At 40.7% G+C, this 16,072-nt stretch overlaps 1 protein-coding gene across 1 annotated transcript; it reads right to left on the minus strand.

Annotated features, from left to right (window-relative positions):
• Nucleotides 1–1,433: 1,433 nt before the first annotated feature.
• Nucleotides 1,434–6,412, minus strand: LOC148032264 (uncharacterized). The gene is made up of 5 exons (XM_087682913.1): nucleotides 5,314–6,412; nucleotides 4,786–5,035; nucleotides 4,333–4,685; nucleotides 3,513–4,150; nucleotides 1,434–2,191 (listed from the first exon to the last, which is right to left on the minus strand). Exons 1-5 carry the CDS (start codon nucleotides 5,405–5,407, stop codon nucleotides 1,757–1,759), a joined length of 1,770 nt encoding a protein of 589 aa, XP_087539039.1. The 5' UTR covers nucleotides 5,408–6,412; the 3' UTR covers nucleotides 1,434–1,756.
• Nucleotides 6,413–16,072: the final 9,660 nt, after the last annotated feature.

The following is a 16,072-nucleotide window of genomic DNA, read 5'->3' on the forward strand; positions in this document are numbered from 1 at the left end:
TCATGGGCATCAGTCTAGCTTTTCAATTTTGAGTAATGGGTTAATACCTCTGCATATACATTGATATATTGTCCCAAACAAGTTTCAGCTATCCAATGTGAATTCTTCTAAGCTCAATTCTCTGCATTTTACTTTTTTTTCAACTTAGTCCAAGGAGATCACCATAGAATTCTATCAACTAAACAACATGAGGAACTCTCAAAAGCCTAGCTTATAGAGCACAGCCGAGGGTAGGCATAAACTGTCTCAAAAAATCCTGAATTCGTAGAAGGTAACATCATAGCTTACAAGATGATTACCCAGTTAACAACGGAATATTACGATTACTTATGTAGTGCAAAGCAACTCAATGGCATTGCTAGTAAGGGTATGCTTAGGTAATGGTTTGCCTTGCTTGTTTAAGCTTTGATAAAGGACTCCAAGTAAACTGGAGTAAGTTGGATATGTGAAAATTTTGCAAATAGTGCAATCTCTCTCTCTCTCTCTCTCTCTCTCAAAATGGGCAATGCTCTCAACATAGGGCAGCCTGGTGCACAATAGTTAAATCTTTTCACTATTATTTCATTCTCCCTCCTATCTCAATTCATAGAAATGAAAATAATGATTCCTGCTATTCTGAATTATAAATCTTATTTCAATTATAAGCTAGTAATGCATGAGATTGTTGTACAACATGAAGCTCAAGTTGAAGAGAGAAGATGGCCTTGGGTAACTGGAGAAAGAATGTTATTCACACAGGAACACCAATGCTACAGAACTGCAAGATTAGAAGACCGCTCCAAAGGTGGCTGTTTAAGGACCTGGACAACAGGGCCAGCATTGCTCGAAAACATAACAAAGGCCATGAGAACACAAGGCTGATGCTTCTGAAAGTAACATTGCAATTGCTAGGGCACATCATTAGGGAGACGTGCTCTTAAATAGTAAAAGTTTTCCAAAGGGCACAGAAACATGGTTTTCCTGTCACATTCATCCCCAGGCATGCAAGGGCCAGAAGCCAGCCAAAACCTGGGTTTGGGCAATGCATCTGCATGTGTATTGTGTGAAAAATGGGAATGAAAGGGAGATTTGAGCCCGGTGGCCTCAGCACTGGATAACACACACACACACACACACACACACACACAGTGAGTGAGTGACTCTGCACGTGCATGCATGTGCGTGTGTCTGTGTACAATAGTCCTGCATAAAACATTTAATTTGAAGCTGACATAAGTTGGCTAGGCCCTAGAGACTTCAAAAGTCTTCCAACATAGAAATATCGGGCATCTTTCTTCTTACTCAAATGTCAATCTCTGGTAGCATGCATAAGGTAAGCAGTGGACTTCACACGCTCAACGTCGCACAAAAGAATGCAGATGAGATTGTACAATTTTTCTGCATAAGACATAACATGAAACTGACAGAAGTGTGTGGATATGTACATGGGAGAGTGAGTTCAAACCTTGGGTACACCCTTGTGGCATCTTTTGAAATTTCAAGCCTCTCCAAAAAAAAAAGACAGAAGTTGGCCAGGGACTTCATAAAAAGTCGTCCAGCATACAATATCGGCAATCTTGATAAAATGTAATCCAACATACAAATCTTGGGCATCTTTCTTCACCCTCAAATGTATAACTCTGGTAGCATAAATAATCAGAAGTCCTCACAAGCTCAAAATCACACACAAGAATGCAGATAAGATGCCCTTAAAAAAACTATGCAACAAAGAAAGCTAAGCATGGCTTGCAATTTGGACAGAAGGGAGCTCGAATAGTCATGAAGACCATACGAGAAAAGAGGAGCAAGCCATGCTACTGCTGCCCTTGTTCTTGTTGAACTTGAAACTGTTGTTGCTGCTGCCATTGCTTGCATCATCATGCAAGAATGACACTATTGGTGTAACTCTGGCGAGTGTCTCCATGCAAGTGCTGTCTTGCAAGTATGACTGGACAGAGGTCTGATTATCCATAGGAGGGGCAGGGATAGCATCCGTACCAGGAGTGCTGCTAGTTGAAGGGGTGTCAGGGGGATGCTTCTGCTGCCGTCTCTCCCTGTAGATTACCTTAAACCAAGCCTGGCGCAGACGCTTAGTTCGATCAGCAAGTTCTATCCAGGGCTTCTCCTCCATCTCTTTCCTTTGTTTTTTCAGCTCTTCCACAGTTTTCTGGATCCTGTCTGTGTTCTTGGCCCCATCCTTCTTGCCTGAATACTGTGTTATCCACAGATAACCCAAATAAAACAGAGGAAAACAGAAAGAATACAACTGGTTAAACAAGGCATCACCAACACAAAATGGTTCTTGTCAATGTAGAGGTAAAATGTAGTAGTATCACAAAGTTCTACAACATCACCAGAAAGAAATCACCTTGTTACAAATGCAACAACACAAGTAAGCAAAACATACAAATCTAGACTAACAAAATTCTATGGCAAATAACAGAGCTAATAGTATTCATGCTGAACGCTATTAACATCAATAAAAGATTCAAGTTTTCAGAACCCCGGTGGTGATAGATTTCATGCATATCGTACACCCAGAACATTTAGCCATGGGTGCTGTTGATGTCCATGTGAGTAATTTAATGTTATAGACATGGTGGCAGCTTCATTTGAATGATCCTTTGGCTTGAACAATGAGCTTAGAAGACAATAATTATGAGTTGATAGATGCGTATGGCATGCTTGACAGCCAGTGCACAAGCAATCCTGAGAATCAGTGCAAGGGCATCCTGAAGTATTAAAACCTACAAGACTTGCCCAAGCTGCCTACTTCACATAACTCCAGCCGTGTTATAGTACAAGGTAAGGGTGAAGACCTTCTGTTGACCTTACCAACAATCCACTTGTTGCCAAAACATTGTAGGTTCATGATTAGAAGTAGCATAAGATATCCTACTGCGACTGTATTCAAAAGGCAATGAAGCAAGCTGGTCGTGTTACAAAATTACTTGAGAGACACATTCCATGTGTAATAGAACTTAACCACTTTTTAAAGCATGTGTTTCCGGCAGCTGTCCTATTGCCCGTAAGCCAAGATTTTTTGTTATGCCACAGGCATTGAGTCTTCGTAACCATAGTCAAACTTTCCCATTAGTTATTTCTGTGTGTAGTAGTACTTAACCAATTATTAAAGCATGTGTTTCTGGCAGCTGTCCTATTGCCAGTAGGTGAAGAAGCAAAAATAAACAAGGAGCCAAGAATTATTGCAATGCCACGGGCATTACGCTTCATAACCATAGCCAAACTTTGCCATTAGCTATTGACCAAGTTATGGAAAAGATTACTGACAGTAGGCCTTGACCCATTAAACACTTTGTCGTTTTCACATTAGAATACTTGTTAACCTTTACAACCAGCTCTTCTCAAAATATTAAATAACCAAGCACATGCTATAATCTCTGACTAAGAAATCAAGAAAGTACCCAAAAACAAAGAAAGGCCTCACCAGTTTCTGCACAGCAATCCACAGTGCAAATGACTGTAAGTTTTGACTTAAAGGATAATGATTCAAAGCAGTGATAAAGGATTACCTCAAGATTGTGCTGCAGGCTAACAAGACTCTTCATTTTTCTATGTGGCCAGCGCTGAATCCCAAAAACCCGACAGCGTTTCTTCAGCACAGTGAGACCCACTTTTAGTTCTTTGGATGCCTTATTAATTGGCATGTAAAAGTATTGAGAAACCTCATCAAAAGAGAGCTCTGTGGATCTCCCAGTGGCACCTCTAGAATGGCTTGGTCTGTGGGAGGTCGCAGATGAGTTTCCTTCCCCCTTATGGCCCCCTGTTTCTCCCCATTCCAGATCACTCTCCTCTGCAGGTTCTTCTTCTGGAAAACTGAAATTATTTGACACTGAGCCTCTTTCCAAAATACTACCTGATGTAGCCCTGTTTTTCCAGCAGCCTGCAAGACTTTCCTTATCATCAGGTGTCTGCACACTCCCCAGTTTGAAAGAAGTAAAAGGGCTCTCTGCAATGAAGTAATCACATTGTGGAGCTTGAGGTACATCAGCAGAGATCTTTGCTGGTGCTCCAAATGAGACATCGAGAAATGAATGCTCAGAACCCATTTGTCCCATTGAATTGGAGCTCTCCCTCAATGTTATGGATCCCCAAGAAGAGGATTGCGCATTCTGGCTACTGAAAGAGCTTAGAGCCGGACTAGATATGACTGCAAGACATAGAATTAACACAGAGTGATGTTAATTTTTACGATGATGCATGCAATAAATCCAACAGTAAGCACATTCTACGCATTCATCGTATTGACAAGCCCAATGAGGAATAGGTTGGTCTATCTAACATGTATGTAGGAAACAAGAAAGCATGTGTATCCTTCAGTCGTGTTTATACCTCCACCATGATTTGTGCTTGCTTCATTATTGTTACTTTTAAGTGATGGAAGGTCAAACATATCAGACACTCGTGGGCTTGCGAGTTCCAAGTCAGAACCCCACTTTTGCCATAAATGAAGCTGCAGCTTCTTAGGCATTTGCTTTTTGCAGGACTCGGTAACTCTCGCTTGGTTTACATTATCTGTGTATCCTTCTTCCCTTAGATATGGAAAAGGTGCTGGAGGGCTGCAGTTTGGAAACTGCTGGTTGTCTAGTGTTTCGTGTACAAGTATACCAGACAGGGAATTCAGGTACAACTCGACACGCCACAGGTCTTCAGCCAAAGATGGTATAGCCTGCAAGTCAGGATCTCTACAGATAAAAACAAAACAAGAGACTTCAGTAGAGCAGCCATGCTTCTCGTGTTAGTAAGATTAGTAGGCATACTTTAAAACACAGCAAATTCCAACACCTCAGAAAGGGGACTGTTATTGTTGCATCTGCAGGGCAGCTAGAACAAAATTGCAGGATGCACTTCCACCATTCGCTCTCATGAATCCGCTGCACCATTTCCAAGTATGCTTTCAAATCAGTTAAGGCAGTGCTTGCCAGAGGAATTGGAGGACTTATTTGGGTAAAAGCCCCTGGTTTGAGCAGGAATTCTTGCTGGATGGTCAAGGGAAAGTCATTTCTGTTGTACACATGAAAACTCCTGATGTATTCTGCAAAAAGGCAGGATTGACAAATCTAAAACGTGTGAGTGTTGAATCAAGTTCAGGACTCCTCTGCTCTGCTTCAGACTGATGATACACTTCAGAATTTATGAGAAGATTCCACTACTGTGGCAGATGGGACAGTGAATATCTCTCCTAGAGAAATTGAAATGGAGATCACGTCCACATCTGTGATGTTCGTCTGCTGAAAGCAGTGCTAAACGAATGTGGTATTCCTGATATAAGAAAACAAAAACTCAATTATAGCCTCCGAAATCAGAACTGACCTGCATTACGAAGGTTCTGAAAAATGGCAAGGCCAAGCAGCACGCCACTCCCGGCCTGATCTGAGAAATTATGGTGAGCAGGGGGGAGTTCCATAGGCTTTGAAGCAAAAGAGGTTCAGTCTTGCAGGAGTGTAACATGGGCGAGGGAGGGTTGGGGCAAGTTAAAATACCATGAGAAGGGCACTGTAGAAGGGGAAACTGTTGAAAATGAATGATGGGGTGCAAATTCCTAGGGCACTGTGGGTGGGAAGGATGAGTAAGTGGGTGGGGAGGGTGCAAAAGCAAGGCATGCTCAGGGGAAAGGACACTTGTCTGTGTGTTGTTGGGAAAAGAGCACCATCAGAGATCTATGCAGCCTATATAAGCTATGTGGGAATTCTGATGGAAGAAGGAAGATAAAGACATAATAAACAATGATAGACTATATAGCCTGTTGGAATTTATTAATAGACCAAAAAAGGGGGTGGGGGTTAGGGTGTCTGCAAGCTCGGACATCAAGGGGAGGCGTTGCAACATCAGAGGATGGCTGACAGGGAAGAACAGGGAAGCAAACAGGGCCGGCCGAATCCACAGAACCCACAAAACCACACAGAACCCACATAGCTGATAGCACGGATTTTCAAAGATCACTGGCCAAGCAAAGCCCGTGAGACCTCCCTTGCCGTGGCCATACCGTTTGCTCTGTTGCTGCTGCTGCTAGCTTGTAAAAGGCATCCATAGCACCATTCCTCTTCTTCTTCTTCTTCTTCTTCTCCAGCACCACAAGACTCTCTCTTCTGCGCTTCTCTGTCTCGTAAGCCCTCATCCTTTCGCACGAGTTGGACACTGAACAGGAAGGGATCCCATGCCACTAGCAGCACATTATTCTCTTTCTTTCTTTCTTTCCAAAGCACAGGCTTTCAGTTTTCCTTTTGATTAATAGCTGTATTGAGGCGGGGCCCTGGCGAGAGTTGTCCTGTCTTCTTCCTCAAAACGGTAGAGCGCGCAGGCCTAGAAAATCCAATCCTTTCCCATCAGCCCACCAGCAGGAGCAGGGTTCAAGGGTTGCCCCTCTTCCATACCTCTGCAGAGCATTAGGATTCGGGAACAGAGACAGAAGAGAGAGAGTGTGAGAGAGAGAGACAGAGAGAGAGAGTCTAGAGACCTGTGTCACTGTGTGTGAGATAGAAAGTGATAAGGACTGATGTGGGTCCCGCCGCGCGTAAACGCTTAACGCTTCAACCCTTGACACGTGTCCCTTAACAGTAGCACGCCTTTGGACGAGGCCCCGCGATAGTAGGTTGATGGCCGGAGGGAAACTTGCAAAAGCGTAACGCATACAGCTTTCAACCTCCCTCTTGTGGCTCTGATTGGCATTTTATACCCCGTTTTAGGGCCCTGTTTCCCCCATGGCCACACTCCGTGTTAGCACAAGAAGTTTTACACAACATAATGGGTTTGCATACTTTGCTAGGTGTGATTGGTAGTAGGGGGCTACTGGCCTAGGGTGTGGCCTAGAGCGTGCCTCTCATGATAATGAACACTATAGGGCAAACCTTAGGAAAATGTCAAAAAACTCCTTGTGTCTAAACCTAGGCCGATTGCAAACATGGAAAAGGCCCTTGTCTACCCTGAAAATAGCCCATGCCTTTAGACTACCATCTAATAGGTCAAGGGATCAAGACTTGCTAAAAGCTCTATGAAATTTTTTTCAATGAAATGAAAAGGGGATGCCTCGCCCAGATCTGCCCATCTTGCGTAATTGGAACCAACCATTCACTAACATGTCACCTTGATGCCCTTTTATTTTGCACCCCGAAGTGTTCACATTCGGGCTTATGTGTAACTGGCCCTAGTTAGACAATGACAACCACTAGCACAAGGTTGCTTGCTACACATTCTTGTACTCAAAGCATTTACAATGAGAGCCTCGCCAACCACAAGTTGACTAGTGTGTGTGTCAGTTGGAATGTGTGGTCCAGAGCATAGCCACATGCACAAGTCAGCATCGTCTATGGATACCATTGACAAGCCTAAAATTTGACAATTGCAACACCCTCCAAAGGGAGGTTTACCCTTGTAGGGAAGGGCTATAAATATATTATCCTTCAAATGAAAGGTGATAAATTCAAGGAAATGTTATATGCCCCTCCAATCTCTTTGAAAATAAAAAGGAACTCCCCCAAGACCATTAAGGCCTGGACCCCAACAAAGATGGTGGCAGAAGAAGAGAGAGAAACAAGATGGAGAATAGAGAACACAGCATTGAGGTGAGAGAAACAAGATGGAGAATAGAGAACACAACATTGAGGTGAGAGAGAAGGCACATTCCTGATAGCTACCCACATCAGGTTTACTTATTAGAGCTAACGAAGTACCCTCATCTTTTATGGTACTTTGTGTATTCACCAAAGTCCATGTGTCTCCGAGTAAAGTCATTCACCACAACACACATGCAAGTAGCTCAACTATGGCAATTGGCATTGGCCATGTCCTAACTTGAGCCTTACATATCACCTGCTTTATCCCTCTTCCTTTCCATAAAATGAAGCTATCTTTAGTTATCATGCTTGAACAAAGTCTAGAACGCGACCACACATGGCACTACTCTAAGCATGACAAGGTTGCTTTTTGGTGATTTGGAGTGGTCATATGTTCCAAGAGATCATGTCTTGGGGATCCACCTCAAGGGTATACTAATGGGGCTAGAGCTCTCTTATCCTCTCACATTATCATGTCCCCTTTCTTAAAGTCATGGTCATCTTAGAAGCGTAAGTGCCAACTTGATGCTATTGCCCACTCCAACTCTCTAATCTCTTCAAACTTCCTTTGTGATGTGCCACTCTTGTAGTAAGTACATCTTATGAGCAATCTTTTGATGCACATTGGCTTTATAGAAACATTCATGCTTCTAAGAAGTTTCTACGTACATTGTTGTGGCATTTTGAGAAAAGTTTGAACTTATTACTTCCATACTGTCTTTAGTATTAACAAAATCTCTACAAAAGTGAAACTCTAGGACCTTGGGGGTTGAGAACTTTATGGTCATTAACAAATGAAAAATTTTTAAGCCTTCATCTCTATACCAAACTCTACAACAAACTTGAAAACTTTGTGTTCATAAAAGGGGTCAAGTGTTTGCACCCTACTTGCATTTGCAAGTTGATCCCTTTGCCATGGGTAAAACAACCCCAAATGATCATAGCCAAGGAGAGCATTCCAACTTGCAGACTATCCTATCTCCATGTTTGGCTCCTAACCTTTCCATCTTGGTATCATTTCATAAACTTTTGTTGTAATCACGTTTGCAAGAGAGTTTCCTTTTCTACTTGGTCTTCATGTGAGAATTCTTACTACATCAAATTAGATAATAATGTATAAATAAAGATCTTAGATGCCATGAAATGAATTCCTCAACAATTCCATTCCAACATGTTCTTAACTAAAGTTGAGATATTGTGCAAGAAAGATAATTAAAAAGGTGGAAATAAAGGAGGGAATTTCTAGCAATTGGAACGACCAATATATATGATGTACAAAGAGGAGAAGTGGAAAAAACTTTAGATGGATGCATACACCATGTTTAGAGAGAGAGAGAGAGAGAGAGAGAGAGAGAGAGAGAGAGAGAGAGAGAGAGAGAGAGAGAGAGAGAGAGAGAGAGAGAGAGAGAGAGAGAGAGAGAGAGAGAGAGAGAGAGAGAGAGAGAGAGAGAGAGAGAGAGAGAGAGAGAGAGAGAGAGAGAGAGAGAGAGAGAGAGAGAGAGAGAGCTTAGTCGATTGCATACACATGTTTTTGACACCACAATGTGCATCAAAGATCATTTAGTTTCTTACTCATGCAATCCCAATCACATTTTTGGGATATATTCCCTATACTTGAAATTGGCTCATTTATCACTCCATAGCTTCCATGTGTTTCGCTTTAAAATATGTTTTAATTGTAGATTTCAATCTCTAAGAAATTTGGTTCTATTGGGTGCACAAGCTATTATTGTCATCATGAATGAAGAAAATAAAACTAGTTGGACTTCTAAAAGGTGCCTATACATTGGAAAATGGATCCTTCATATGCATCCTTCCATTTATACACAAATTGAGTTTCTTTTTTCTTACATTCTAAGCATATGCCTAGTATGCCTATTTGCCATGGTTTTGTGTCACACTAGAAGCATAGTTTGACATCTTTTATTATGTATGTTCCACCATACATTTAACAATGCTTTAAACTTATTAACATTATTTGCTTTAAATCGGTTCAATATCGTACCTTCACCAATACTTAAATTACTAGCTTGGCTAGCATTGCCGACCACACCCACAAATCACACTTCATGTGGTTGGCATCTTTGCAAAGCTTTTGAGGCTACACCTCCCTAGCTTTGCATTTTTGTGAGCAAAGAGAAGCAAGCATTCCCTATGCTCACACAACAAGATAGACAATGCGTTTTGTACGTGATCATGTGCAAAACCATGTTAAATATCATAAGAGACAATCAACTACACTTTTCAAAACTCAATTTCATTTTCACATTTTTTACAATTTGAAAACTCGAATGTAACTAATTATTGCTAATGGTAACACTATCTTGTTATTTCATCATAGTCTAAAGGGATAATCAAGATTACAAAGGCATGTGCATACTATATCACATGTGTACCCAGATGCACACATATGCATAATTTTACTTAATCTACCATTCATTAGCAATATTTATTGCACTAAAGAATAGTCAAAGGTGTTTGGACTCATGTATTCCTCATCAATGGAAAATCATGAAAAATGAATATACACAACCAAGCAAGTTTCTTCTTCGTGTCAAATGATCTTTCTCATGGCATTGATATTGAAATTAGAAATGGCTGTAGAATGAACTAGCTAGAGTAATGCCTTCTCCATGTAAGGTAACACTTTATTGCATAAAAATCTTTGTATAAAGAGAGTGGATAGAAGAAATAAAGCATCTAAAACATTGAAAGTTTCCTACTTCATCATTTTACATATCCTACCATGACGATACTCTAACTAAGAACCAAAGGAGGCTAGTGCACATGCCTAATAAAGTGTCTACCATCATCTTTGCAAGTGTCTCCATTCACAAATGTGTTGTGGCAAATGCATAATCAGTTGTATAAAACTGTACATATTTAAGTTGGCTGGATAACTTATGAGAACATTCAAAGTATCAACTCCAATCATATGAACCATCTTGACTTGTCTCCTTGACCTAAGAGATTGAGAGGAGGGTCTTACTCGTAAAATATAAGCAAAGGCAACAACCATCCACATGCAATGGCAATAGATTTATAGATAGGTCTTAACCATCTCTTTCTTCCAAGAAGTAAAGTAGCATCAAAGAGAGGGAAGAGTTTTGCACTAAGTATCATATGCAAACCTCGTCAATATATTTCCCTCTATCTTACTTTGGTCTCATTTCTTTCTCCTTGTCATCCTATTGTATTTCCTAGTCATGTTGTTGGTGCCAACAACACAAAGAAAATCATGATTTGCAAAATGGAATTTGCAAATTAGAGGGCACTCTTATCCACATAAAAAGGCAACCATCAAAGAGGCCTACCATGTTCACATTTGTTGGGTTGCTTCACTGTTTTGGGCTTTCATGTATTATTACACAACACACTGCAATTGGTTTCGATTCCTCATGTTTCCCCTCTTGAGATTCTATGACAATTAGGTGTGATTTCTTAAAGGTGTATTTTATAGCTAAATAATTCATGCAAATAGTTATAATCATGGTCCAAATGATTAGCAAGGTGTCTAGAAAACAATATGAATTATGCTTGGCATGTGTAAAACATTTGGTTGTAAATCATACCAAATCACTTCCTCTCTCTCTCTCTCTCTCTCTCTCTCTCTCTCTCTCTCTCTCTCTCTCTCTCTCTCTCTCTCTCTCTCTCTCTCTCTCTCTCTCTCTCTCTCTCTCTCTCTCTCTCTCTCTCATATTTGTCCCATGTAATTCAAAAGACTTTTAAGAAATGGAATTTGAGAATAGTTACCATGGTTTGAGTTATGCTTCTCAGGCATTGGCTAACTCATCATTGACATGCCATAAAACGCTTGGTTATAATTTTGTATTGAAGGGTCTTTCATATGAAGATAAGTCCATGAAAAGGGTCTTCCATATAAAGTTTGAGAAACAACTATATGTTGATATGTAAATTGAGAAATATTTTTTTGTATACATGCAGGTATGTATATTGGTTGGTAAGGATTTTAATGAAAACTTGGAACTGTATGCATGTGTGTTCATCTCACACATGTAAATATACACTCACATGTTCTCTCTACTCATTGCATTCATCTCACACATATGTATATACAACTTTGATGGTCGTTTTTGGAGCAAGAAGTGCTCAAAAAGTGCCAAAGACCAGATTTTCATGAAAAATAAAACAGTGGGGGCGGATGGCTTTCCTAGATGCATTTCAACATTAGGAATCCAATGCAAGTCTCAGTTTGTTGATTGGAGGTCATTTGACCCCCCATTTAATCCATGCAAGGTTTGGTGTTATAAAGCAACTACTAGATTCGGGAGTTGGAAAGTGCATCACAAAGGCCAACTTGATGGATTTCGATGCTACGAATCCACCTGTCCAGATGGATCTTGAATCCGAGTTCGTTTGCCCACCCGAAATCGAAATATTCACTTGCGATGTAGTGTGAACTCTAAAAGCCGAACCAATTATTTTAAAAATCATTAACCTTAAACTTATTAAACAAAACCAAAAACTCAAAAAAACTACGATGGGGAGGGGGTGCAAATTTTTTTGCGCCCTCTTCCAATCTGTATGATGCCTCTTCATTTGTGGATCTTCTAGAGAGAGAGAGAGAGAGAGAGAGAGAGAGAGAGAGAGAGAGAGAGAGAGAGAGAGAGAGAGAGAGAGAGAGAGAGAGAGAGGGATTCTTGATCTATGTAGAGAGAGGAAGGACACGTTGATTTTGATGGAGGAATAAGAAATCTAAAAATTAAGTATTTCTCTCTCCTCTCTCCTCTTTGTTGTTGTTTGTATGCATCTTTTCAAGAGAGAAGAGAGAGGGGTGTGATGAAGAATCCAAAGCAAATGATGATGTTGGAGTGATGCAGGACGTAGATCAGTAGGTTGAGAGAGTGCATCAGCGGCAAAGAAAAAGCATCATTGGCCTCATGTCTATGAGATAGGAGCCTCAAAATCACGGTTTCTATGCATAAGTGAGCGGTTCTTTTGTTTCATGGAAAATGATTGAAGAAAGTGCTTGATTTTGTTTGTTATTGATTTTCCATGTTGCATTCTCTTTGAAATATGAAAGAAAATAAAAAAATATGATGATATAATAATTTCTTACAAAACATGCAAAACCCACAAGTTGCAATTTTTATAAAAATAATGGAATTTGGGGTTTTTGTTGAGTGTTTTGGGGTCACATGGGATAGAACTGGATAGAACTCATAATTCTGAAATATCACATTTTTATGAAGAAATAAATGAGAAACAACAAGTAAAATTTTATTTTTTTACCTTAAAAATTAGAGAAAAATACATTTTATGTTTGTGAGCATATAACAAGACTGGAGCATGAGGATTAAGCCTCAATCAAATCTTATTTCTATGTTATAGTATGGTTTTATTGATTTTTATATGAAAAACGACATACAAATGAACCCTACACCTACCTAATGAATGCAAAACCTAAACTGTATCAAATTCTGATTTATTTGTCTAGGAACAATATATAGGATGGATTATCGTTTGAATTAAGGAGACTACTAGCATGAAGAAATTCAGTGCTAGTCTCTATCAACGTCGCACGGACGATTAGTTGGAAAATCATTGAAGGGTTATTTTTGCACTTCACCTAGCTGGTTTCTAATGATAAAATGCTCGAGCACAATGGTCATCCACATTTGCATTGAGCATAACATGGTATCAAACATGGACACATTGCAATTGTTTGCCAAATGTTGACCTACGTGGAGCGTGTAAGGAAACCCAAGCTATAGGTTAAACGATCAATTCCTTGGGGGACTGCTTGGTAAGAAAATATCAAATCTCCTGGATCATTCAAAGTATATAAGAGTGAAGATTATTTGTATATTCCTTATGTTAGAGCAGCACATCAAGGGGCCAATCCTCTCAGTATAGGAGAGCTGCAGTGGGGCCACAACATTCAGCCAGAGGGATGCCTCCTTTATGTTTGTGTTACGTGGTATATTATACCAAGATGTGTGGTATCTCCCTCTGAGGAGTAGGAAAGGGCAATCGTTGGACTTCGTTCTACTATAAACACGATATCTACAATAGCGATTAGGGCAGTGTGTCCCTTCGACGCTCCTGACCGTGAGGCCATGTGGGGTTGTCTTGCCCCCGGCTAGTGCCTATAGCCATTGTTAGGCTTGTTTTAGGTCCCAACAGATTTCCCTCAAATTCAATCCCACGTGAAGTCAAATGGATGAGAATTAAATGAAACTTATTTAAGTAGGCTGATATGGAAGTGCTCTCCTTCATGCAAAGGTCCATGAGTTGCTTCAGCCAATATATTTGAGAAGTGGGGCTCTGCTTGTCATAGACATTGTGAATCTTTTCCCATAAGTCGCATGCGGTGTTAAACCCAGTGCAAAGAAAGCAAAAAGAAAATTTAAAAGATGCAGGGCAAAGCGGAAAAAGGTAGCCCGACTGAAGAAATAGAAGGAAAAAAGGCGAAAAGCACAAGGACAACCTTAAAAGTTTAGGGCAAGTGCAAAAGAGAAAAGGCGCATTTTAAATGCAAAGGTGCATCCTAAATTTTTGCAAGAGAGCACGAGGCTTCCTCCTATGTAATTTGTGAATGTAGACGGGCATGGGTGAAGGCATAATGTAAATAGGAAGGGAACAGGAAAAGAGGACCTAGGGTAAAATGGTCGATCATGTAAAAAAAAGGGGATAGGTGTCCAAAGGGGATTAGGGCTTGTATAAAAGGCAAAAAGTGAGTGAAGAATATCATTCTTGTGTGTGGCCAAAACTAGCTCTCTTCTTCTCCTTGTTCTTGCTTGTGCTTGTGCTTGAGGGAGGGAGAGTGAAGGAGTGAAGGAGTGAGTGTGTGAGGATGAGGGACCGTGGTGGAGAAGTTCTCCATCTTCTCATATCTTCTTCTTCTCTTCTCTTCTCTTCTCTTGTCTCATACACGGCAATGGAGCAACTTGGAGCTTGAGGCTCACACCTTGGATCGTGGAGCTACCCGAGTACTTGAGGGGGGAGGCAACTCGATCGAGCATGGAGATAAGCTCACTACACTTGTAGATATGAGAGTGTGCACAACTATGTGAGAGGTAGCCATTGCACTTAGCTTGAAATACTCAAAATCATTTGAAATAATAAGCGGTTTATGGGTCGTGGTGGTTGAGTGAGAGAGCTCTCACATTTTGGTTCAATTGTTGTTAGGACCAACAGATTCAAGCTTTGAGTGCTTGCACACTTTGAATCGAGCATTGAAGTAGGATTTGCCCCGAACTAGTGGTTGAGATAGGTAGGAAGTTTGGGAGTTGAAGAGGTATGTGATCTCCTTTTCAAGTAAGTTTTTTGGTTTGTTGGATGTAGGTTGGATTAATGTAAGTGGTTGCTTGTGATGTGGATGCATTTAGGTAAGGAAAAAATGAGGAAAACATAGAAATACATAGTAGGGTTTCTATTGTAATAGCAAGCCCAAAACAGGGAAAAAAGAGGGAAAAGAGAGGTTCAAGGCATTACGATGGTAAAGAGAGATAAAAGGGAGATAAAAGACTAAGCAAAGAGGGGCTTAAGAAGCCAAGAGGCTAGAGGGAGAGCTTATTTGTCATTTCTAAGTTGAGGGAGAGAGCTTGACAAAGAGAGAGAGAGAGCTATAGGTCTGGAAACCATTTCATGCTTGGAAATCTTCACCATCATGCCATCGAGCCCCATAGGTAAGGTCTGAGTATGTCTTTGTGTTGGATGATTGCTCCTAGGATTATAGTTGAGAGATTGATCAAGGCGCATGTGAGATTCAACATGATTTTGACCATTCTGGAACTTTCGACATTGTACTTAGATGGAGTCATAGTTGTCCAAGTCCCGCTACAGCTCTAACAATCTGAGTCCTCAGTCTGGAACATATTGGGCCAAGTCATAGACTTGGACTCAGACAAGACGCTTGGCCTTGGATGGCCTCAGACGACCAAAATTCAAATTCTAAAAATAGTCCACTTGGATGCACAAACATTTGGTCTAGGACGACTGAGTGCCCATTCACTTGAACCACTTAGACTCGGACGGTTCGAGTCAAACACTTAGATACTGTCACTTAGACAAATTGTATAGAATCCAAATTTTGGCAAATTGGACCCACCCCAGGGTAGGCAGAGCTTAAGCCCAAGTTAGATGATACCCCCGTAGGCCTCCAAATGCATAGAATGGCTCATAGGATCCCTAGACTCATGAATTGTGACCTAACAATCTAGAAAATGGCTGTAGTCACACTGACCCTTAGCCACATGTCCTGATAGAGACCTACATTAACTAACCAAACATGCTACCCCTTAAACTAGATGTCTAGAATGCCATAGAGACCAAAACGAACCTTCTAGAGTGGTCATCACTTGCATGAAAGGATTAGGAAAAGTGTATATTGCATTGTATTGTTTTCATTGAATTTGCACATTGTATCAATTAAACATTTGACATGCACTAGAAAAGTTGAAAGCTTGATTTTGGACAGTGCACTTTGAGGAGCACCGCACTAGCATTTGAGTGCCCATAACATTGAGGATTGTTTTGAACGACAAGGAATTCAC

This window comes from Lygodium microphyllum, chromosome 8 (assembly GCF_053477565.2).
Source record: "Lygodium microphyllum isolate KBCC chromosome 8, Lygodium_microphyllum_v1.1.10, whole genome shotgun sequence".
In the NCBI taxonomy this organism is placed as follows: domain Eukaryota; kingdom Viridiplantae; phylum Streptophyta; class Polypodiopsida; order Schizaeales; family Lygodiaceae; genus Lygodium; species Lygodium microphyllum.